At 33.8% G+C, this 24,943-nt stretch overlaps 1 protein-coding gene across 1 annotated transcript in view; it reads right to left on the bottom strand.

The window, feature by feature from the left end:
* Positions 1 to 24,943, bottom strand: part of LOC134694946 (myosin-IIIb-like) — a 113,511-nt gene that overhangs the window by 19,464 nt on the left and 69,104 nt on the right. Inside the window, exons 26-31 of the mRNA XM_063556062.1 lie at positions 16,763 to 16,912; positions 14,194 to 14,305; positions 10,852 to 11,014; positions 8,643 to 8,723; positions 4,177 to 4,524; positions 2,784 to 2,801 (exon numbers count right to left, since the gene is read on the bottom strand). Coding sequence (XP_063412132.1) covers positions 2,784 to 2,801; positions 4,177 to 4,524; positions 8,643 to 8,723; positions 10,852 to 11,014; positions 14,194 to 14,305; positions 16,763 to 16,912 — 872 coding nt within the window. The remainder of the gene's footprint in view (positions 1 to 2,783; positions 2,802 to 4,176; positions 4,525 to 8,642; positions 8,724 to 10,851; positions 11,015 to 14,193; positions 14,306 to 16,762; positions 16,913 to 24,943) is intronic.

The raw sequence follows: 24,943 nt of genomic DNA, 5'->3' as shown, positions 1-24,943 counted from the left end.
ATGACCATATCAGCTATCTACCTGGTATTTGTATTTTACTAATATATTCAAATAAAACAACAGAAATTGTTCACATTTTTCAATAAAAGAGGGGTGACAATTTAGTAGTGAAGTGTCATAGAAAGGCAAGGGTAATTTAAGTTAACTATTACAAAATTGTGAGGACTCAGGGAGTTGTGCTGAATGCCAGAATATAGAAATGCATCAATTTGAAAAAAGAGGACCTCAACTTTGGTGTAATCTTGAGGTACCATTAAAATATTTCGGTTCTAAGATTCTGAGGGTTATTTGATCATGGGTTTTCTATGGACACTCTAGCTTCCTCCACCAATATAAACTGTTGGCAAAGATACATTAGTTAACAAGTTTTTACGGAGGGTATAGTTTGCCAGCCTCTAAGGTCAGGAGATCCGCAGTAGCCCGGCCGGGTCTTACATGCGGCTTTCTGATGAAAAATTCTCAAAAAAAAATGAAAATGGTGTAAAACACTGAAAATGTAAATCCACATCAATCCACTTATTTGTTTTGCATACCAATATATTATTTAGACCTCATACCTTAATTCAAAATTGAAAGTCATGATACTGAAAACTAATCCAGAAAAAACAAGAAAGTATTTGAATCTGAAATAATTTTGAATTCTGGATAATTGATTAGAAATGTATGATGAAAACTAACCCAACTAAATAGGGTTAGCCCATGCATGGCTAAGGTTTAATTTTACTTTCACTGTCATTTCAGTATGAACTAACTTTAATCCCCCTAGCCAAGCGTGTACAGCGTGAATGGAGAGTTGTCTCATTCGCATTCATACCACGTTTTCCTATATCTATAGCTAAACCTATTTAGTTGGTTTAGTTTTCATCATAAATTTCTCATCCTTGTTGAAAGGTCAATAAATGGATCAACTTCTGTAATTTCACTTTTGAAATATGAACATTCACATGTGTTCAATCTGAGGGCAAACATCATGTGTTAGACAATTGTTGATATACACGTGAGAAGTGAGTAGCGGTAAAAATTACTTCATAAATAGCAAAATATCAAATTATCAACGGGTTTGTAGGAAAAATTATACCTAACACATGGCTTAAATTGGTCTATCAAATATTATTAACACGTTATCAGATATAAACGTTTGACGTGAAACCTGGGTTATCTTTGCAATAGGGATATATAATTCCGAAAATGTATTTATTTACACACATAATTATTATTTTGACTAAATTCAGAAAATCAATGACCTGAACAAGGAAGAAATATTTAGGGGGGAGGGGGGATAAAAGTTGACTTTCATGAATTTTATCATCCTTTTTTCCTTGCTTTCTTACAAATAGAGCTTAACTGTTTGTGTCATATATGTTCATGTGTATGTTATCATTATCTTCCAAAGATCTGATTTCCAGTAGTTAAAATGGTGTTATATAATTTTTTTTGAGTGTTTTCATGACAACAATATGTGTTTGCATTTATTTGTTGCAAATATTGTGAAAAAGGGGAGCAAAGATATCACATATTTCCCTAAATTTGACTAAATTTTAGCTCTAGTCTATATCTATTTTGGTATTTAATCTGGACATTTTTCACACTATTCTCTATTCTTTAAACCCAATCCAGATCCTCAATTATAAGAATGGTTGACACAAGAGTATCAGTGAATTCTTAAAGGGTTATGTCCCCTAGTCTATGCATTCTACCCTCTTTTTTTAGGTTGTGGCTAGAAACATTTGCATTATGATGACCAATAGATGTAGATTTATTCTAGGCTGTAAATACCTAAATCAATACTCTAAATAAAACTTCTATAAACTTTCTTATTTAAATTTCTAATATTGCTCATCTTTGTAAAAGTTATATGCATTGGAAACATACAACCTATAATGCATACATTCTGGTTGAGATCTCATGAACATGTTTAACCTCGCCGCATTTTTGCACCTGTCCCAAGTCAGGAGCCTCTGGCCTCTGTTAGTCTTGTATTTTTTTTATTTTAGTTTCTTGTGTACAATTTGGAAATTAGTATGGCGTTCATTATCACTGAACTAGTATATATTTGTTTAGGAGCCAGTTGAAGGACGCCTCCGGGTGAGGGAGTTTCTCGCTACATTAAAGATCTGTTGGTGACCTTCTGCTGTTATTTTTCCTATTGTCGGGTTGTTGTCTCTTTGACACATTCCCCATTTCCTTTTTCAATTTTATTCTGGATATTTTTTCCAGAATTGATAAAAGTACGAAATGTACAGATAGTTTTGGATGGATTAAATTTGATCAAGAATTATTTCCATTTTGTCACTGTGTTAACTAACCAGCCTTGTCATACTGGCTGCAAAACTTAAGAAAAGTTGTTTTCTGAAGATTTTTTTAAAAATTTTTTGTAAGCCTTGCTCAATTTATCACTAAGATCTAGGAAATATCACTCATCCTACAAGTTTTTACCACATGTTTCAATTTGGTAAGTAAAATATGAAATTAAACAATTTTCCCTCCAATATTTGCAAAATTTGCCAGGGGAAATAACTCTCTTTCAAATTTCTTCATGTCAAAACCTATTTATACATGTTATAAGCAGTAAGCTGAATTCTTCTCCTAAAAAGTAATATAGCTCTCTTCCAAAGGTACCCTTTTCAACTAGCAAGTCATCTACATGCAAAGTAAGAAATCAGACATTTTGTTTTCAAATCAAATTCCTGCCCTGAAATAAAAACCTCCTCAAGTAGCTAGCAAGATTTCTACATGCAAAAGGGAGGAAGGAAGTGATTAAAAAACAAACAAGTTGTAATTACCTGTCCATGGTTCATCTTCTGTTAAAATTAAAACTTGTACATTACAGATTTGTACGGGAAATATTTACTGTGGATTCATATCAATTTCTTTTGGTCAATACCATTTTTTTGTGGATATTTGATTTTAAAGGTTTTGCCAAAGTCTACATATATTAGCCTATACAAAATTTGTACCTGAATCTGAAATTTTAATTTAAACATGTAAAGATGTGGTTTACCCAGATAGCTATACCCAGGAAATACACATAAAATTGGTTTCCTAAGAATAATACTGAATCCACAGTAATATATAGATAATCAACGAATGAACTACAGGTTCAATGAAGATAAGAAGTTCTCCTTAAGGTCTATATTTGTTCTCTTTTTTAACTACCTATCAACGAGCCGATATACAAGGAACACTTTATCATAGCATATCATCACTGGAAATCTGACTTTCATCAATCAAAAATATTTTTTATGAGAATTAAAAGATCAAAAGTTGTACAATTTAGGTTTTTAAAGATTAAATGCCTACAGTTGTAGTTGTAATTCTCTGTATATTATTGGTAGTCAAGCCTATATGTCTCGATTTGGACAACTTATTTTATTTCGTTGGATACTTAAATTTGTGGATAAAGTCATCCACGAAAACCACGAAAATTGGTTCCCCTGATGATTAAAAGTACTTTCACAGTATTCCATGGTATAGGAATGAAAAGGAAAATGGTGGGGTCCAATTCCTAAATGTGAGAAGGAAAAACAGAGCTTTTCTATAATTTATCTCATTTCATTTTTTTTTTCAATGATCTTTTCAATTTGCAAAAAAGAGGGTTCACATCTCCTACACAAGTGGTATCAATACTGTTTAAAAATTAAATTTTTGAGCAGGTAACTAAATTCTTATATTTCCTTTACATCTATAATTGTTTGATTACAAAAATGTAAGTTGTAAAAAGTAAAATAACCTTATTTGATAAAATCTACCAAACCAGAAATTCAATATCATGTAATATAGGTTTTATATTCCTTTCTATACTAAAAATTTAGTCCATCTTAATTTATGTATATGTATCCAAATGAACTACTAATCTATGCTATAACTTTCTCAAGGTGGTACCTAACACTACAGGGAGATAACTCTGTAAAGTCAGCTAAAAGTTTTAATTAGGTTTTGTTGCAAAGGGAATGTTAAGCTTCTCAATGATCAAAATTGGTGTTTGTCAAACTGCTATATAACCAGTGTAATTTTTCTGACAAAACAGTTGGTTCAAATTTTTTGAAATTTTTATATTTTTGTCAAAGGGTCAAAGTAAGTAGTTTGTCCAAAGTTTATAAAATTTAAACGAGCCAAATTTATTATAATGAAAGTGTTGGGTACAACCTTAATTTCATAATCAAAAAGATTTTTTACCTCTTTGTATTTTTATTGCACTGTCTGTCTGAAATTTCACTTCTTTCTGATGTTTTCGTTTTTCTTTTTCTTCACGTTCCCTTCTAGCCTCCTCCTCTGCTATTTTCTTTTCATTTTCCTGTCTTCTTCTCTCTTCTTCTTGTCTTTGCTTTTTCTCTCTCTCAATTCTCTGTTGCTCAACCAATAATAGTTCATCTAACCTTTTTTTTTCGGCTAAAAGATGTTTACGCTCTTTCATAGCGGCAAAACTCCTCCATTTACTCTGAATTACAACTGCAGCATCCATTTGTCTTCTATGTTCCTTTATTTTTGGTTGAACTTTCTTCCTTGCCATAAATCCTTTAACAGCTGAAAGTTGCAAAAAATTATACCATCTCAATAAAGAAAAAAACAGATGCTCCGCAGGGCGTAGCTTTATACGACCGCAGAGGTTGAACCCTGAACGGTTGGGGCAAGTATGGACACAACATTCAAGCTGGATTCAGCTCTAAATTTGGATTGTGATTAAATAGTTGACACAGCATAGGTTTCTGACATATAATGAATGTGTTCTAATGAACTTAAAATTTTTGTTTTCTCTTAGAGCAATTCACTATGCTGTTGAATATTAATCCTCTCAAAAAAATGTTTGAAGAAATTTTCTTTTTATTTATGAAATTTCAAATGAGAAAATTGAACCCAATTTTTTTAATCACATCCCCCTTTCCCTTATTCCAAAACTAATCTCAATTAAAATTCCTAATGGAGTTTGCAACAATAACTACTCATTTAAATACATCATAAAATATTAAGATGTAAAAAACTGCTTGTTATCACTGAATGGTAAAGATTATTTTAATTTATCAGTTGGTAGTAAAAAGTGAATATACATTGTATATTGTATATAACAAAGATTTAAGTTGATTCTTGACAAAGAAAGATAACTCCAATTAAAAAAAATTCTTGCAATTAGATATTTCTTGCTTACTATTCTGGACAAAGATGGATAACTCTAATTAAAAAAAAAAATGCTATTTCACAATATTGTGCAATTAGATATTTCTTGCCATTGTGCAATACTGTGCAATTGAAAAGACTTGCTATTGCACAATACTAAATATAATAATTTTAGATCCTGATTTGGACCAACTTGAAAACTGGGCCCATAATCAAAAATCTAAGTACATGTTTGGATTCAGCATATCAAAGAACCCCAAGATTTCAATTTTTATTAAAATCAAACTAAGTTTAATTTTGGACCCTTTGGACTTTAATGTAGACCAATTTGAAAACAAGACCAAAAATGAAGAATCTACATACACAGTTAGATTTGGCATATCAAAGAACCCCATTTATTCAATTTTTGATGAAATCAAACAAAGTTTAATTTTGGACCCCGATTTGGACCAACTTGAAAACTGGGCCAATAATCAAGAATCTAAGTACATTTTTAGATTCAGCATATCAATGAACCGAACCGATACATTTTTTGTCAAAATCAAACTAAGTTTAATTTTGGACCCTTTGGACCTTAATGTAGACCAATTTGAAAACGGGACCAAAAGTTAAGAATCTACTTACACAGTTAGATTCGGCATATCAAAGAACCCCAATTATTCAATTTTGATGAAATCAAACAAAGTTTAATTTTGGACCCTTTGGGCCCCTTTTTCCTAAACTGTTGGGACCAAAACTCCAAAAATCAATACCAACCTTCCTTTTATGGTCATAAACCTTGTGTTTAAATTTCATAGATTTCTTTTTATTTATACTAACGTTATGGTGCGAAAAACTAAGAAAAATGCTTATTTGGGTCCCTTTTTGGCCCCTAATTCCTAAACTGTTGGGACTAAACTCCCAAAATCAATACCAACCTTCCTTTTGTGGTCATAAACATTGTGTTTAAATTTCATTGATTTCTTTTCACTTAAACTAAAGTTATTGTGCGAAAACCAAGAATAATGCTTATTTGGGCCCTTTTTTGGCCCCTTATTCCTAAACTGTTGAAACCAAAACTCCCAAAATCAATCCCAACCTTTCTTTTGTGGTCATAAACCTTGTGTAAAAATTTCATAGACTTCTATTAACTTAAACTAAAGTTATAGTGCGAAAACCAAGAAAATGCTTATTTGGGCCCTTTTTGGCCCCTAATTCCTAAAATGTTGGGACCAAAACTCCCAAAATCAATACCAACCTTCCTTTTGTGGTCAAAAACCTTGTGTTTAAATTTCATAGATTTCTATTCACTTTTACTTAAGATAGAGTGTGAAAACTAAAAGTATGCGGACGACGACGCCAACGTGATAGCAATATACGACGAATTTTTTTTCAAATTTTGCGGTCGTATAAAAACTAACTCCTATAAAAAGTAAGATCATAAAAAATACTGAACTCCAAAGCAAACCAACTATTTTGGTGGAATTTTTTTGCATCTAATCCTTTCAAAATGACTACCTGGTAATTCATTTATTCAATTTATGACATTTTGTTGATAATTTCATACTGTTAATAATATATTATTGAAGATATTGAATTTATTTTTCTTCTTGGTAAAAGGCTAAAGTAAAGTGCTCATAAAAAGGAGTAGATTTACAATTATATTTTTTAGAAAATAAACATTGAATGAAAAGATTGAAGACAGAAATGTCCAGCAGCAAATATTGCATTCTTATCTTTACTGCTACTAAATAACCAAAATGTAAAGAGCAATTCTCTGTAAAATGTCATGAATCTGAAATTCTGAATCCTGCTTTGTACTAAACAAACAATTGGAGTGGAATTTTTTTAACAAAATCAATATTCTTCAATTTCATACTTTATTTTGAAATTTTTAACTTTTTGGGATTCGAGCGTCACTGATGAGTCTTTTGTAGACGAAACGCATGTCTGGCGTATATACTAAATTTAGTCCTGGTATCTATGGTGAGTTTATTTGTTTAAGGAAGTCAATTGTAACCCAATCAGGCCATCCTATTTTGACTCTGTGCTGAACTATAACAGCCTACCAGAGCTGCAAACTCCTAAACTAAATACCAGCCACCTGGATCAGTCTTTCCTTGACTACAAGTAGTCAATTTTTTATTTTTTTTACTTTTGTGACAGAATTTACATTCTAAACTTTAATATCAGACTTTAGTCATTTCTTAGACAGCTTTAAATAAGAATGTGTCCATAGTACAAGGATGCCCCACTGTACTATCATTTTCTATGGATTGAAGAATGGAATAAAATTGAGAATGGAAATGGGGAATGTGTCAAAGAGACAACAACCCGACCAAAATAAAAAAAACACAACAGCAAAAGGTCACCAACAGGTCTTCAATATAGCAAGAAATTCCCGCACCCGGAGGCGTCCTTCAGCTGGCCCCTAAACAAATATATACTAGTTCAGTGATAATGAACGCCATACTAATTTCCAAATTGTACACAAGAAACTAAAATTTAAATAATACAAGACTAACAAAGGCCAGAGGCTCCTGACTTGGGACAGGCGCAAAAATGCGGCGGGGTTAAACATGTTTGTGAGATCTCAACCCTCCCCCTATACCTCTAACCAGTGTAGAAAAGTAAAAGCATAACAATACGCACATTAAAATTCAGTTCAAGAGAAGTCCGAGTCTGATGTCAGAAGATGTAACCAAAGAAAATAAACAAAATGACAATAATACATAAATAACAACAGACTACTAGCAGTTAACTGACATGCCAGCTCCAGACTTCAATTAAACTGACTGAAAGATTATGATTTCATCATATGAACATCAGGCACAATCCTTCCCATAAGGGGTTTAGTATCATACCATCATAACATATATGAGAAGAACATAACCCGTGTCATGCCAACAACTGTTTTTAGAATAAATGTGTTTAGTTCCGACGCAAAGACCTTATCAGTGACTCAATATTAACTGCAAAATATGCAATCTTTAATGACTTGACAACAGTATCGTAATTATATCCCTTCTTAATAAGTCTATTCAAAGGTTTTGTAAGTTTATGAGGTGAATACTGACACCTTTGTGCTTTATAAAGAATATTTCCATAAAAAATTGGATGTGAAATACCTGAACGTATAAAAAGTCTGCATGTTGAGCTATATTTTCGAATGATGTCTTTATACCGATGATAAAATTTAGTAAATGTTTTGACTAGTTTGTGATATCGAAAACCCTGGTGTAATAATTTTTCAGTAATACATAAATTTCTCTCGTTAAAATCTAAAACATTGTTACATACACGAGCGAATCGTACAAGTTGAGATATATAAACACCGTAAGATGGATGGGCGCACAGACCAGAAAACTCAATGGCCATAAATTGGACCTAAAAACATACATTTTTTTTAACTTATTGTACCAGTCACATGTGATTTTGCTTCATTAGACAGTCTGTCAAAACCTACTTTCTAGAACAATAATAAGTCTATACTACCATCTTCAAGTGCTATATCTTTTCTTACCTTTTTCTAACTTCATATGAAAACTTACATTTTTGAACTAAAATAGCAGCCTGTATTCTTCTTTTCTTTGACTGCATGTAACCTTTTCTTGCATTAACCATTCTGGCAACTACAAAATAATACTTTCTATTACATACATGTGTGTTTGTTTTTTCTACTTTGGCTTAGAGGTATGGGCAGAGGGTTGAGATACCAAAAAACGTTTAATCCCACTGCCGTTTTCGCCTGTCCCATGTCAGAAGCCTCTGGCATTTGTTAGTCTTGTACAATTTTTAATTTTAGTTTCTTTTATATATTTTGGAGTTTAGTATGACGTCCATTATCACTGAACATATTTTTGACGGCCCGCATGCTGTAGCACACCTCTACATGCAGGATTGTCTCCCTGCGTTAAATACCCATTAGTGGCCTTCAGCTGTTATCTGCTCTTTGGTCATTTGTTTTTCCTTACACATTCTTTATTTCCATTCTCAATTTTGTGTAAGTATCTTTATGCTTTTTGTTATTTTTTTTTAACTTTAGGTGTGATTACAAGATCTTTATTGTCTTTGTTCAATTTATATCTATCATTTTAAATCTAAATAATTAAGAGCTTTGCATATTGAATATTATAAAAGTTGTGTATCATAAAAGTATGTGTTTATTGTTGTTGGATTGCTGTCTTATTGACATTCATTTATTAGCCTTAGTTAATGTCATATTTGTAACAATAGAGGGGTGTAAGATTACCGGGGAACATTCAAACTTATACTGTGGATTCATTTATTTCCGTGGGTACCAATTTTCGTGGATTAGAGAAAACTTGCATGTTCGTGGATATTTAATTTTGTGGTTTTGCCGAAGTCTGCATACAAGCCTATAGAAAATTTGTTATTCGTTGAACATTTAATTTCGTGGTTAGACTACCCACAAAAGCCACGAAAATTGGTATCCAACGAATAATAATGAATCCACAGTACATTGAAAATAACCTGACAACGCCATGGCTAAAAAAGAAAAAGACCCATCAGTGGCATTCAGCTGTTTTCTGTTCTTTGGTAGAGTTGTTTGTCTCTTTGACACATTGTCTCATTACACTGACATTTACATGTTATTTCTATGAAACTAAATGTTATGTATGGACATAGGTATATTGTAAAATAAAATGCTGAATAGCAGTGCCATCCTATTTATTGAAAGGTTATATCACTTCCTGGTTTAAGTATGTAGGTCATTATACTAGAAATAGGCCACTGTAGACTTGTGTTTTTTTTAGTAGGTAATCCTACTAATTGAATGGTCATGATATCCATAAAACTCCCTGGTTTACATATGAAGGTCATTATACTAGAAATAGGTCACTGTAGACTTGTTTTTTTTTAGTTGGTAATCCTACTTATTGAAAGGCCATGATATCTATATCACTCCCTGGTTTACATATTCAGTTCATTATACTAGAAATAGGTCACAGTAGACTTGTCTTTTTTAATAGGTAATCCTACTAATTGAAAGGTCATGATATCTATATCACTACCTGGTTTACATATGAAGGTCATTATACTAGAAGTAGGTCACTCTAGACTTGTTTTTTAGTAGGTAATCCTACTTATTGAAAGGTCATGATATCTATATCACTCCCTGGTTTACATATGCAGGCCATTATACTAGAAGAAGGTTACAATAGCCTTGTTTTATTTTAGTAGGTAATCCTACTAATTGAAAGGTCATGATATCTATATCACTACCTGGTTTAAATATGAAGGTCATTATACTAGAAGAAGGTCACTGATACTTGTTTTTTAGAAGGTAATCCTACTTATTGAAAGGTTATGATATCCATATCACTCCCTGGTTTACATAAGAAGGTCATTATACTAGAAGTAGGTCACTGTAGACTTGGTTTTTTTAGTAGCTATATAGGTAATCCTACTTATTAAAAGGTCATGATATCTATATCACTCCCTGGTTTACATATGAAGGTCATTATACTAGAAGTAGGTTACAATAGCCTTGTTTTTTTAAATAGGTCATGATATACTGTGGATTCATTATTATTCGTTGGATACCAATTTTCGTTGATTTCATGGGAACAGTTGAACCACGAAATTAAATGTTCAACGAATAACAAATTTTCTTATGGATTGTATGCAGACTACGGCAAAACCACGAAATCAAATATCCATGAACATGTAACTTTTCCTCAATCCACGAAAATTGGTACCCACGAAAATAAATGAATCCACAGTATACTAGCTTACATGACTGTATCTTGACCACAGCTTTTTCTCTCTGCCATTTTAATTTGAGGAACTTATTCTGTGCCTGCCACATTCTAACTGCAGACTGAATGATGACCACTTTCTTGTTTCTCTCCTCAAATACTCTGGCTAGCTGTTCCATGTGGTAGTACTTCAAAAATACCTGATGAAAAATACATTTTATTACTGTAGAAACACTAATTCCCTTATATGTTAACCTGTTTTGGCCCTTTTCAAGGTGTTGTTAACTGTTATTTGAGAAAATTAAAGCTGTTAATTATAGTATAACTAATCGCCGTATTTGAATATAAACTAGAGGCTCTAAAGAGCCTGTGTCGCTCACCTTGGTCTATGTGCATATTAAACAAAGGACACAAATGGATTCATGACAAAATTGTATTTTGGTGATGGTGATGTGTTTGAAGTTCTTACTTTACTGAACGTTCTTGCTTCTTACAATTATATCTATAATGAACCTTGCCCATTAGTAACAGAGAAAAATATTTGGTAAAAATTTACATAAATTTACCGAATTAATGAAAATTGTTAAAAATTGACTATAAAGGGCAATTACTCATTAAGGGGTCAATTGACCATTTAGGTCATGTTGACTTATTTGTAGATCTTACTTTGCTGAACATTATTGCTGTTTACAGTTTATCTCTATCTATAATAGTATTCAAGATAATAACCAAAAACGGCAAAATTTCTTTAAAAATTACCAATTGGAGGGCAGCAAGCCAACAACCGATTGTCCAATTCATCTGAAAATTTCAGGGCAGATAGATATTGACCTGATAAACATTTTTATCCCATGTCAAATTTCCTCAAAATGCTTTGGTTTTTGAGTTATAAGCCAAAAACTGCATTTTACCCCTATGTTCTATTTTTAGCCGTGGCGGCCATCTTGGTTGGTTGACCGGGTCACGCCACACATTTTTTTAACTAGATACCCCAAAGATGATTGTGGCCAAGTTTGGATTAATTTGGCTCAGTAGTTTCAGAGGAGAAGATTTTTGTAAAAGATTACTTAGATTTATGAAAAATGGTTAAAAATTGACTATAAAGGGCAATAACTCCTAAAGGGGTCAACTGACCATTTCGGTCATGTTGACTTATTTGTAAATCTAACTTTGCTGAACATTATTACTGTTTACAGTTTATCTCTATCTATAATAATATTCAAGATAATAACCAAAAACAGCAAAATTTCCTCAAAATTACCAATTCAGGGGCAGCAACCCAACAACAGGTTAACCGATTCATCTGAAAATTTCAGGGCAGATAGATCTTGACCTGATAACCATTTTTACCCCCATGTCAGATTTCCCTCTAAATGCTTTGGTTTTTGAGTTATAAGCCAAAAACTGCATTTTACCCCTATGTTCTATTTTTAGCCGTGGCGGCCATCTTGGTTGGATGACCAGGTCACGCCACACATTTTTTAAACTAGATACCCCAATGATGAGTGTGGCCAAGTTTGGTTTGATTTGGCCCAGTAGTTTCAGAGGAGAAGATTTTTGTAAAAGCTAACGCTGGACGACGCCGGACGCCGGACGCCAAGTGATGAGAAAAGCTCACTTGGCCCTTTGGGCCAGGTGAGCTAAAAATAAGAAAACGCTTGACAGAACGACGCATAGATTAAACAAGTGCGCAGCACGAGTTTAATCCATAGCGGTGTTCGGTCACAAGTTGTCTTATTTTATATATTCAAATACGGCGATTAGTTATACTTTTTATTACATTGGCAAATGGCTTTTTTTATATGAAATTAATGTAGAAAATGTAAGGAACTATATCTTTTATCCTACTCATTGACAATTTGTTTTGATCCAACGTTATCGACGTCTTGACAACGCCTATTGTTGTATGACGTCAGAGAGTGAAATATCCACGTTTATTTCACATGTGAAATTATCGGTTTTTATTCAACTGGGAAATCAATGTAATTCATTGCAACCAATGAAATAACTGTTTTTAACCTACTGTAAATTCAGAAATTAATGCGAGGTTTTTATTATTGCGAAAAATGCGACTGAGTTGTAAACGCAATAATTCAAACTCGCATTTTGAAATATTTTATATGAATTTAACAGGATTTTTCTCAAAATCGTAAATTTACAATCGCATTTAAGTCTAAAATGGAAAAATCGCAATAATAAATGCACGCAATAATTTCTGAATTTACAGTACTTTGTTAACTGTTCTGTTTTTTGCCTAATTCGAAATGTTGTTCACATCCTCTATTTATTTGATGTAAAAGTAATTTCTTGTTTCTATCTTCAACTATCTGTATTAAAAGATTTTTAAGACATTTTCAGTGTATAATTTATAAAAACAGCTGAAGCTTAAGAAGGAAAAGATTCCTTAGTATTTATTAAAGGTGATCGATATCTTTGTTATCATGAAAAAATATCAGTCACAATTTACATAGTCTCCAAGAATTTCTAGCTATGTGGCAAAACAAAAGGTCTTAACCTTTCAAAGCAGGTTTTTTATTTTAATTTCCACTGTCTACCGACCTAATAAACTTAATGCACATTTTGAACTTTTACATGTTATAATCCTGTAAATAAATTTAAACTTTAAGTTACAATTCAAATGTCATTTGATAATATTACATTTCAATGACATGCAAAAAAATTGCCATTAAAATTCATGGAAAAATGTTTCAAATTGGATCATTTTATACTTTTGTGCAATCCCCTTTTAAAATTTCAGGAACCTCATCTGTTACTCTGCAGACGTAGCGCCCCCATGAATATTTTGTGGCAGGTTTGCCATATTGCCCACCCATATATTTTTCTTCCTGGATTGAAATTATTCACATTCAAATACTCTTGTTTGATTTCACTGAATCTAGTCATAAATTAAAGACTATTCTAAAGGCCCATTTCTAATACCACATATATGTTCAACCTTGTTTTCCTCTCCCACATATATATCTCAAAATTGGTAGGATTTTAAACTAAACGTCATTTTGTAAAATGTTTTCCAATAGCCACTGCATTTTGATGCACCAGTGTACTAAGTCAGGATCCTGTTGTTCAGTGGTTGTAGTTTGTTAGTGTTGTTCATATTGTTTTGAAAAAAGATTAGAACATTGGTTTTCCTATTTTAATTGTTTTACACAAGTCATTTTAGGGTTCTTTTTAGTTTGCAGTAGGATGTGAGTCAAGCCTCTGTGTTCATGGGTTGAAGACCATACTTTGACCCATAATTTTTAACTTTTCTTATATCATGTATATTGTGACATGGATTGGGAACAGTCTCATTAGCATTTTTATGCATGTGATTTTCTATGGAAAGTTTTTGGTTTCTTGGTAAAACTAATTTACTCACCTTAGATTTTCCTAGAGCCCAGTTGTCCATTTTCAATCTTTCTAACATCCGAAAACAACAGTCTCTTGAGTACTCTACTTTTTCTTCATGACCAAATACCAGCATATGATATCTGTTTCAGTAGTAATTAATACATATATATGATAGTAAATCATAAGCTCCGAGTCACATCCAAATTCAATACAGCATCATTATCAATTTGTAAGGCAATGAACAATTTTAAGGACAACAAAATAAAATTAATGAAGCTTGCTTATAATATGTGAAAATCAGTGGTTGTTGTTTGTTTATGTGTTACATATTTGTTTTTTGTTCATTTTTCGTTTGAATTATTTTACATTATCTTATCGGGATCTTTTATAGCTGACTATGCAGTATAGGCTTTGCTAATTGTTGAAGGCCGTACGGTGACCTATAGTTGTTAATGTCTGTATCATTTTGGTCTCTTGTGGACAGTTGTCTCATTGGCAATCATACCAAATCTTCTTTTTTATATACTTCTTTGAGAAAATTTGATGTCACTGCAAGTGCGAAAACTAAAATATTTGCAATTTCCAACATTTAAAGGGGCATAACACTAGATTTGTAAATGACTTGCTACCAAATTTAGGATTTTGGTTCTTATCATTGTGTGTTAGTTTCATAAAATTTGCACAAGTTAGAGAGAGGAAAGGAAAATTGTAGAGTCAGAAGGACAAACAGAAGGACAGATGGTCAATGGTAACACTTTTAAATGGTCCCTCCATAAGATGGGGACATAAAAATAAAAAAGACTGACATTATTCATTTCTATCCACCAATCAAAATACCCATAATGCAAGTATTCAGTTAGGGAGCTGCAATTTGTAGTTCAATTGGTTGTTCTTTGTTGCTGTATATCGTATTTTTTTTTCGTTCATTGTTTTGTACATATATCAGTCTGTTTGTTTTATCTTTTGAACTTTTTAACATTGTAATTATGGGTCTTTATAGCTGATTTACAGGTATGTGGTTTGACATTTGGTCTCAGCTTGGTGGAGACTTGTATTTTTATCTTCCTATATTATACGCTTTACGGACGCCATCACAAGTTGGTTGACCGTTACGGAATAACCGTTTCACAAATGATATCGGATATGTTCCTTATGTCCCTACTGTCCCCTTCCCTTTCATGAGTGTGACCTACCGAATTAGACTATTTACCGGATTTGTTATCACATAAGCAACACTATGGGTGCCACATGTGGAGCAGGATCTGCTTACCCTTCGGGAGCACCTGAGATCACCCCTAGTTTTTGGTGGGGTTTGTGTTGTTTATTCTTTAGTTTTCTATGTTGTGCCATGTGTACTATTGTTTGTCTTTTTCAATTTTAGCCATCGTGTTGTCAGTTTGTTTTAGATTTATGTGTTTGACTGTTCCTTTGGTATCTTTCGTCCCTCTTTTATACTGTTATAATTTCTGATTAATTTACAGTACCAAAAAATTGTCTCTCAAAATTGTCAAATTATATATAAAATCACTACTTAGTTCATACAATGAAGTAAAAAGGAACTTGAAGTCAAATCTAGTCAAAATCTGAATGTTTTTTTTCAATTTGGCTTCTTATAAGTATCAATTTCAAATTATAGATTTTTTTAGGTTCACATAAGTATATTAGCCCTTTATAAACCAAGCACAATAAGTCTTAAAAGTATAGATGTACTTTTAAGGTGATACATAAAGAAGTAAAAATATGTTTGTTCAAGAACAAACATTTAATTTTCACATCAGCATTAAAAAAAAGATTTTTAATTTATGTCTTTCACATATTTCACACCACTTTATATATTTTTTACATTTCACAAAACAAATAAAAATATTTTTTAATGTAAAAGTGAAACCATATTTTTTTAATTCACAGTTCACATTTATAACTGTTTTTTTGTTGTTGTCTTTTTGGACATATTATAACACAACTGTGTGTTTAAATCATTGTATTTTCAAGAATATTGCTAACAAATAATGCTTCAAAAAAAATTTAAATAAAAAAAAGAGAAAAAATGCCAAATCTATCGTTACAATATGATTTTTTGCAAATAAAAAAAATGTCACAAAACTTTCTAAATTTACAGTACATTGATTTTATGAAAATAGTAATATTCATTTCACCAATGAAACAAATACATGTACATGTTTATTTTTATCAATACATGTATAAGTATGTTACCTCAGTATAATCCTCTATATATAATACTTAATAAAGTCATCATAGATATCAGGACTAAATTTTATATCTACGCCAGACGCGCGTTTCGTCTGAGGTAGAAATGCCTAATAATATTTCAAAAAATTCAAAAATTTATAAACTAAGACTTTTCTACCTCAGGAATAGATTACCTTAGATGTATGTGGCCAAACTTTTAGGAATTTTGGTCCTCAATGCTCTCCAACTTTGTACTTTATTTGGCGTTTTAAATTTTTTTGGATTGGAGCGTCACTGATGAGTCTTTTGTAGATGAAACGTGCGTCTGGTGTAAATACAAAATTTAATCCTGGTATCTATGATGAGTTTATTTAATACCATGCAATCATTTTAGTTTTTAAACTTACCTCCTAATAAATTCTGCAAAAGGTATTCTATGAGAGTATCCCTCCCTACGAATTCTTGTAGTTTCCAGTACACCTGTATATCTAAGTTGTACTGTTACTTTTTCATTATCAAACTGATCAGGCAAGTTGTCTGCATTAGGTCTGATGCATCTATAAAAGTGATTGATTCATGTATAATTTATGCTGCATCAGTGCTAAACAAGGAATTATTTGAATCTGGAATAATTTTGAGTTCTAGAAAATTGATGAGAAATGTATGATGGAAATTAACCCAACTAAATAGGGTTAGCAATGTGCATATGGCTAAGGTTAATTTAGTTTGCTAAGTTCTCATCATACATTTCTCATCAATTTTTCCGAATTCAAAATTATTCCAGATTCAAATAATTCCTTGTTGCTAAAAGGTTATATAGTGGAGAATGAGCTATTTCAAATAATTTAACCAAATTTAATTTCAAAAATACAATGAGAGATATAATTCTTAAAACTTTAGCTTAAAGGAAAAATTACTAAATCTGTTCTGAATGCATGGTCAGAAACATATAGGCAGCACATTCTCATGAAATGCATAAAACTTACAAAAAGTATACAAAAATAAATGAGGAATGTGTCCATAAAACTCAAAAACCCTAAAAGTGAAACTATTCATATGGTTCCAAAAAGTTGTTAAGCCAAGGGGTGGAGTTGAGATATAGGCTCTCAATTCCATGAAAATGCTCCTTTCGGCATGCGTCTAATACAGCCTCTGACAACCAAAGTCCAACTCCAACCTTCACGAGTGGTTTACTATCTGTAAACCTGGTGGAACTGTTTCAACTGACTGGAGAAGGGGCGAAGGCGAGCCACTGGCGCCTCAAAACCAGATAGCCTCGGGCAGATGGGGTTCGTCAACCTTGGAGGGTAGCCCATCTAGGAGAAGGAAAACTCTGACTCAAAACCTCCGCTGCCTTGCGGCCATACCCGTACGCCAGGGAAAGGCTTCAGGAGACAACCTCGAGGAAAATCCAGATTTAGGAATCTGCAACATCCTTCCTGTACTTCCAGGATCAGATCACTTGTTCAGAAGTTAAGGGTGAGGTAACCCCTACAGAAAACCTAGAGTGCTGAAGACGGCGGTGTTGGGCTATATAGCGCACTCTTAACAGACCACAATACCACGCACAAACAGCCATAATGACACTTGAAATCACAACCAATCGATATGGTGCTCGCCCTGTGAGGACCCACCAGGCAGGTGCAGTGCCGGGTTCCCTGTCTCGAAGGAACCCATCAAATGCTACTGGAGGTACCTTTGTTTCGTCCTGTGGAGTCAGGGGACAAACAAGAAGAGCTACTGGCCGGAAAAACACCAAGCCAAAGTTGAAAGAACAACCAGTCATTAACATCATGCACTGGAATGCAGAAGGGGCATCCAACAAAAGAGATGAACTGCAGCATTTTCTACATGAAAATAACATTAACATCTGCTGTATTCAGGAAACACACTTGCAAGAAGGAAAACCTTTTAAAGTCAGAGGATATCAAGTTTTCAGGAGTGACAGAAAAGAAAGAAAGAAAGGAGGTGTTATGACCCTAGTAAGAAACAACATAAATGCCAGGGAGATTAAAACATATATGGAGGAAGCAGAATATCTTGAAAGCAAAGTCACCATCGGGCAAAGCTCTTACAACATTGTCAACTTCTATTGTCCAAATGATAAAAAACTCTCCCTAGATACCATACAGACATCAGACAGTAACTTTCTCATGGTAGGAGATTTTAACAGCCAATCTCATAGCTGGGGATACACCACAATAGACAAAAGAGGAGAAACCATAGAAGATTGGCAAGATGAACACCATCTTATCCTTGTCAATGATCCAACTGATACACCAACCTTCTATTCTCGCCGCTGGCACACAACAACTACACCAGACCTAGCTTTCTGTACTGACGATATACACCAGAATATCAGTAGAAAGGTATGTGACCAGCTAGGGGGCAGTGACCATCGCCCAGTCATACTATCCATCAGAGGAACAAAAACTACTATTGATGCTCAATTACCAAGATGGAATTACAAGAAGGCAAACTGGGGAAAATTTGAAACAAGAGCAAATGAACTTACAAAGGACATAGTTATTGAAGGAAAGAACATCAACAATGTTGTCAAGATATTCAATACAAGCATAGTAAGAGCGGCAAAAGAAAGTATACCAAGGGGTGTGAGAAAGGACTACAAGCCATACTGGTCCAATCAAATCCAAGAAACACATGATGCACTCGCAAGAGCAAGAGAAGAGGCTGAATCAAACCCAAGCCAGGAGAATAACATCAAACTTCAACAAAGCAAGGCAAAACACCTCAAAACAAAACTTGAATGCCAGAGAAGAGGATGGAGAGAAAAAACATCATCTCTGAACATGGAGAAGGATACAACAAAACTGTGGAACTTGACAAAAGCTCTAAATGATGAGGGAAGTAAAGGCCAAAAGATAACACTAGAAGATGAAGGAAAAACAATCACAGGAAAAGCTGCTGCAAATACATTTGCAAAAGGTTATGAAGAAGTAAGCAATACTAACATCCCAACCGCACATAAAAAAGAGATAAGAACCGAAATTAGAGAAAGAAAGGAAACACCAGCACATGATATCATGCAGACTGACATCACAATGTCTGAGATGAAACAATCTATAATAAAGCTTAAGAAGAAAAAGTCTCCAGGTCCAGATAACATCACAAATGAGATGCTACAACACCTAGGGAACTCATCACTAAATACTTTGCTGGACATATTCAATCTTAGCTGGAGACAAGGTCAAGTCCCACAATGCTGGAAGGACGCAATAATGATGCCAATACTAAAGAAAGGAAAGAACAAGTCAAAAGCCTCAAGTTATGGTCCTATAAGCCTAACAAGCAGCTGTTGTAAATTGTTGGAGCGCATAATAAACAAGCGCATGCACATGTACTTAGAATCAGAGAACATCATTGGAAATGAACAAGCTGGTTTTAGACAATACAAAAGCACAGAAGACCAGACTACACATCTATCCCAGGTGGTAGAAGATGCCTTCCAATCCAAAAAAGTAACGTTGGCTGTCTTTGTAGATCTTCAAAGAGCATTTGATAAGGTATGGAAAGATGGACTCCTTGCAAAAATGCTTAGATATGGCATCAGTGGAAGAATGTACAAATGGACCAAATCTTACTTGTATAATAGAAGAGCCAGAGTGCTGGTAGATGGGCAATGTGGACAGAAAGTACTCTTAAAACAAGGGGTCCCACAAGGAGGAGTATTACCACCAACTCTATTCATACTCTTTATGAACGACCTAGTACCAGAGCTACCAAAAGGGGTACAATCAGCACTTTATGCAGACGATCTTGTTCTCTGGTGCTCAGAAGAGTATGCATCTACAGCTAAATATAGAATACAAACAGCTTTAGATATTATAGTCACATGGGCAAAGCAGAGGTGTGTTACCATCAACAGAGAAAAAACAACAGGAACACTCTTCACACTCTCTCCAAAAACCCAATCTGTCAAACTGACTTTGGATGATACCCCACTTAAAATGGAAGACCAACAAACATACCTTGGGGTAACTTTTGACAAAAGAATGACCTGGAAGCAACATATAACATCAGCTGAAGCTAAAGCTAGGAGAAAATTGAACATCATGAGGAAACTTGCAGGAACAAAATGGGGTGCAAATGAAAAAATCTTGAAATCTGTCTACCAAGGAAATGTACGACCACACCTTGAATACGGATCTAGCGCTTGGTGTTGATTGGCTATTTATGGCTTCAATATAATACTATTGTCTATTCTAATGTCTTTACTAATCTATAAACTAAACCCACCAAGTAACATGTACCTGAAAATAATATAAACAAAATAATAGAAAACACAGTAGTTAACAATCTAATCCTTTTCTCTTTTCACTAGAAATGTTAATGTCCAAATAAAAATGAAAATGAAGGCAATTAAAATGTCATAGTATCAAGTATTTATCTGATCTTTCTTCTCCTTTTTTTTATTGTCAGTTGCACTAATTACAAAAGGCTTGAATTCAAAAGTCCTTTTTCAAAACAACGTAAAATGTCTTGTCCAGAAGCACCATGCTTTGTAAGAACATTGGCGATTTGTTCATTTGTCTGAATCCATTTTACTTCTTTAAGCTCTCCACCTTGAAGTAATTGCTTTATTGCATTGATCTCCACCCTCAATCTCTTTTCTCCAACAGGTTTATCAGAGTATATTGCATGATAAAGGTCTTTGTTGTCAACGAAACAATCTACTGGAGTATGCATCAAATCGTTCTCATTATGCATTAATTCCTTAAACAGAACTGCTAAAGATATAACACAGTCCACACCATCAGCTAAGGCCAAGGCTTCACTTGCCAAAGTACTACGTACAAACCTTCTTAATTTCTTAGACTGCCAAGTGATTGGGTTCACTTTACCATCATCGCCCATCAAAAACACAACATAACCACCCTGACTTCCACCATCTGGAAGATTTCCAAATGATGCATCACTGAACAAAATAAATTTCACATCATGTCCAAGATTCTGGAATTGCAGTGAAACGGGATCGTTTTGCACCTTCCTAATTATTTTATTGACTTTCTTTAGATCTTCAATAGTGCTAGACTTAATTTTTGATGAAATAGCAGCAACATCAAACGCAATGTCTGGACGTGTTTGTCTTGCTAACCATAATAATTGTCCTATTTTTGACCTCAATAGTGTCTGTTCTGATGATGAAAGAGGAGATGTTTTAACTCTGTCTTTATCTATTGAAACAGTCTTCAACATTCTGACATAGTCTTGCTGGCTAGAACAATAGTTTCATTTTCTTGGCTGAGGTCAAGACCTAAATATTTGAAAGACTCACAGGATTCTTTCCCTACCTTGAACATATCCCTAATTCTGGACACAACACTTTTCTCAAAGGTACTGGATCCTGCCCAAAGAAAGTCATCTACATGAACTGCTAGGACACCAGTCAAACCTTATTCATTATACCAATAAAAAACTGCTGAATCAATTTTGGACACTGTTCCTCCACAATCTAGCAATGTTGCTTTAACTTTTTCATACCACTTTAAGGATGCATCAACAAGACCATATACACATTTGTTAAGGCGCCAGACTTTACCAGTTGCTTTAACTTCTTTAGGAGGTCTCAAGTAGACTTCTCTTTGCATTTTCTCTCCTTGAAGAAAAGCAGTTTTAATGTCCACAGAATTAATTGACCATCTTTTACTAGCAATAATTGATAAAATTAGTCGTAGAGACTGCTTTTCACATGTTGGTGAATTCTTTGGTATCTCATCTAGACTGTCTTCTTCAAAACCTTTTGCTACCAATCTAGCTTTTCTATGAAATTCGTTCTCTAATTCTTTCATAGTGTAAACCCATCTTGTTGAAATACAGTTTTGACCATTGTCTTCAACTTCTTCAAAAACATTGTGCTTTCTCCAGTTATCCAGTTCTGCCTCTCTGGCCTCAGTAAAATCAATATCACTTAAAAGTACATCTTCATTCAAGTCATCTGACTGGTTAACAACTTTCAAATCATTGACTGTTCTTAGATCAATTGATATCTGATCACCTCTCATATTTTCTGGCTGATTGTATTCTATATTATACCAGCTCTTTTTAACAGTTGTAGCTTTTCCTGCCCTGCCTAAAATTATTGCTTCTCTTGTGTCATTTTCACCAGGGATTTTAAAATTCACTATCTGATCCTTCTTTAATTTCATACAATCATTTTCCTGGGACTCAGGATTATGTTCCATACTTTCCTCATGTATATCATTATCTGCCGGATTTTCCAAATCAAAACTGTCTCTCCCTTCAGACTCAGGACCATCTTCACCATTCAAACTACCATTCAAGCTACCAGCATGACTATCATCTTGATCAGCACTTTCGTCTGCAGATTCTTCAACATTTTCTTGATTTTCATCATTCTCAGTATCATTTTGATGAGGCTCTTCATCGTCACTCTCATAGTATACTAAGTCATGATCTGGTTCAGTGTTGTTATATGTTGCAGCTTGAATCTTACGCACAGGAGTTGACTTTGCTGTATGCTTATGAATAATCTTTTGTTTTCTTTCAACATCAATATCTCTTTTTATTCTACTTTCATGTACACGCACATATGTACCTCCATATCTTACAAAAACAACTACGTTATCTTGACCAATTACCCAGCCTGGTCCTTTCCACTGATTGTCTCGTAGGAAGAAAACTTTGTCACCATTTTTGAATTTTTCTCCTGAAGGCCGGATTTGCTTACGTAGTGCCCTTCTCACTTTCTCAGAGGATTCTGCGGCAATAAATGCTTTTCTAGCTTCATGTAAGCCAACTAAATGCTTTCCCATAACATTACTAATTGTTGTACCTTCTAATGCAGGAGGCTTGTTAACTATAGACGATGGCATGTTTGGGTTCCTTCCAAAAACTATTTGATATGGACTGTAGCCATAGACATTCAACAAACTGTTCTTAGCATGAACTGCCCAACTGACGGAAGTCTCCCATGAAAGGTTAGAGCTTTCTCTCATTTTATTGATTGTTTCTGTAAGCGTTGCGTTGTGTCTTTCCACTACACCATTGGACCAAGGACTATATCCTGCTGTTGTTTTAACTGACATGTTCAAGTTTTCTGCCATGTCTCTAAATATCTGTGAATTAAATTCACCTCCATTATCTGTGTAAACACCAACTTCAGGTGCACCATAAACGCCAACCCATATCTGCATGAACTTATCTACAATGACTTTAGAGTCCTTTCTTCTGATGATTGCAGCTGCACTCAATCTGCTGAATAAGTCAATAACATGTAGATAATAAAAGTTATGGTCAATTTCATGAAGGTCCATTGCCACAATTTGATTGAAATCATTTGCATGTGAAAAGGCAACCACTGGTTTAGCTTTTGGATGCTTGAACTTATGGCAAATTAAACACTTTGTGCAGATATCTTTAAGAATGGTCTTTGTTTCAGAACCAACAGAACCAGTACTTTGCAACAGGGATAAAAGTTTATCTGATGATGCATGTCCAAACTGCTTATGCAACTTTAAAAGAATCTCCTTTTTCTTCTTAAAAGATAATTTTGTGTCAATGATCAAAACCTCCTCACTCTCATTCTTATTTCTGTTTGTGAATTGCTTGTCTTTAATGTTGATACAGTAATGACCACTTGAAGTTAGGTTTACATCCACTAACTGTCCAAATATGGTAACCTTGTCATTTCTGAGATCTAGGATAGTGCTTGCTCTTTTCAGAGAGGTTTTACTTAACAATAACGGTATTTCACAATCCACCACTTCTGTTTCAATTGAGCACTTAACTGATCCAATAAGTGCTGGAATTTTCACTTTCTGATATGAATATACTGTTTGTCCATCACCAAATTTGAATGGTACATGACTATCATTACAAGTAAGTTGATCAAGTCCTGGATCAAGTGATTCTACAAATTCGTATAACCATTTAGAACCACACACTGTCTTGGAACATGCAGTATCAATAACTGCAGCATTGTAGGCTTCTGCGACAAACACTGTTAGAGGCTTAAATTCTTGTGCGGAGGTAAATAATGTTATATTTACAATTTCATTTAACTCATCACTCTCATGTTCTGTTAAATTCACATCTAGCTGCTTGTGAGGACAATCCTTGACCCAATGAAATTTGGAATCACATATTTTACATCTTGAGACATTTCCATTAAAGACTGGATTCATTTTAGTCTTAAGTCTACTAGAGTTGGTTGATCTATCAGCTCGATTACGAGGAAAATTTCTTCTTGAACTTCGACCTCTCTGATAATACCCATCACTGACAAAAGCTGATTCTTCTTTAACAGTAACAACAGAGTCTTGTTCTCCAGGAAAATTTTGAGATTTTGATGCAAATATCCTATTCAAAGCAGATTTCATTGTGTCAAATTTAAGGTCAGAACATGCAGTTAATGCCAGCTGACGATTACTTTGACTTAACCCAGCATTGTCAAGAAGTTTAAAAGCTAGAATTGCATCTGGGAGTACCATTTCATATTTCTTACATTTATTGTATCTCTGCTCAAACTCAATGATATAATCAGACATGCTTACATCATCTATTCTGTGGAACTTATCAAATACAGTATATGCAGCATAAGCCTGATC

Source organism: Mytilus trossulus, chromosome 13 (genome assembly GCF_036588685.1).
Source record: "Mytilus trossulus isolate FHL-02 chromosome 13, PNRI_Mtr1.1.1.hap1, whole genome shotgun sequence".
Lineage (NCBI taxonomy): Eukaryota > Metazoa > Mollusca > Bivalvia > Mytilida > Mytilidae > Mytilus > Mytilus trossulus.
Note: the sequence above shows the minus strand (reverse complement) of the source record. Positions and strands in the feature narration are given on the sequence as shown.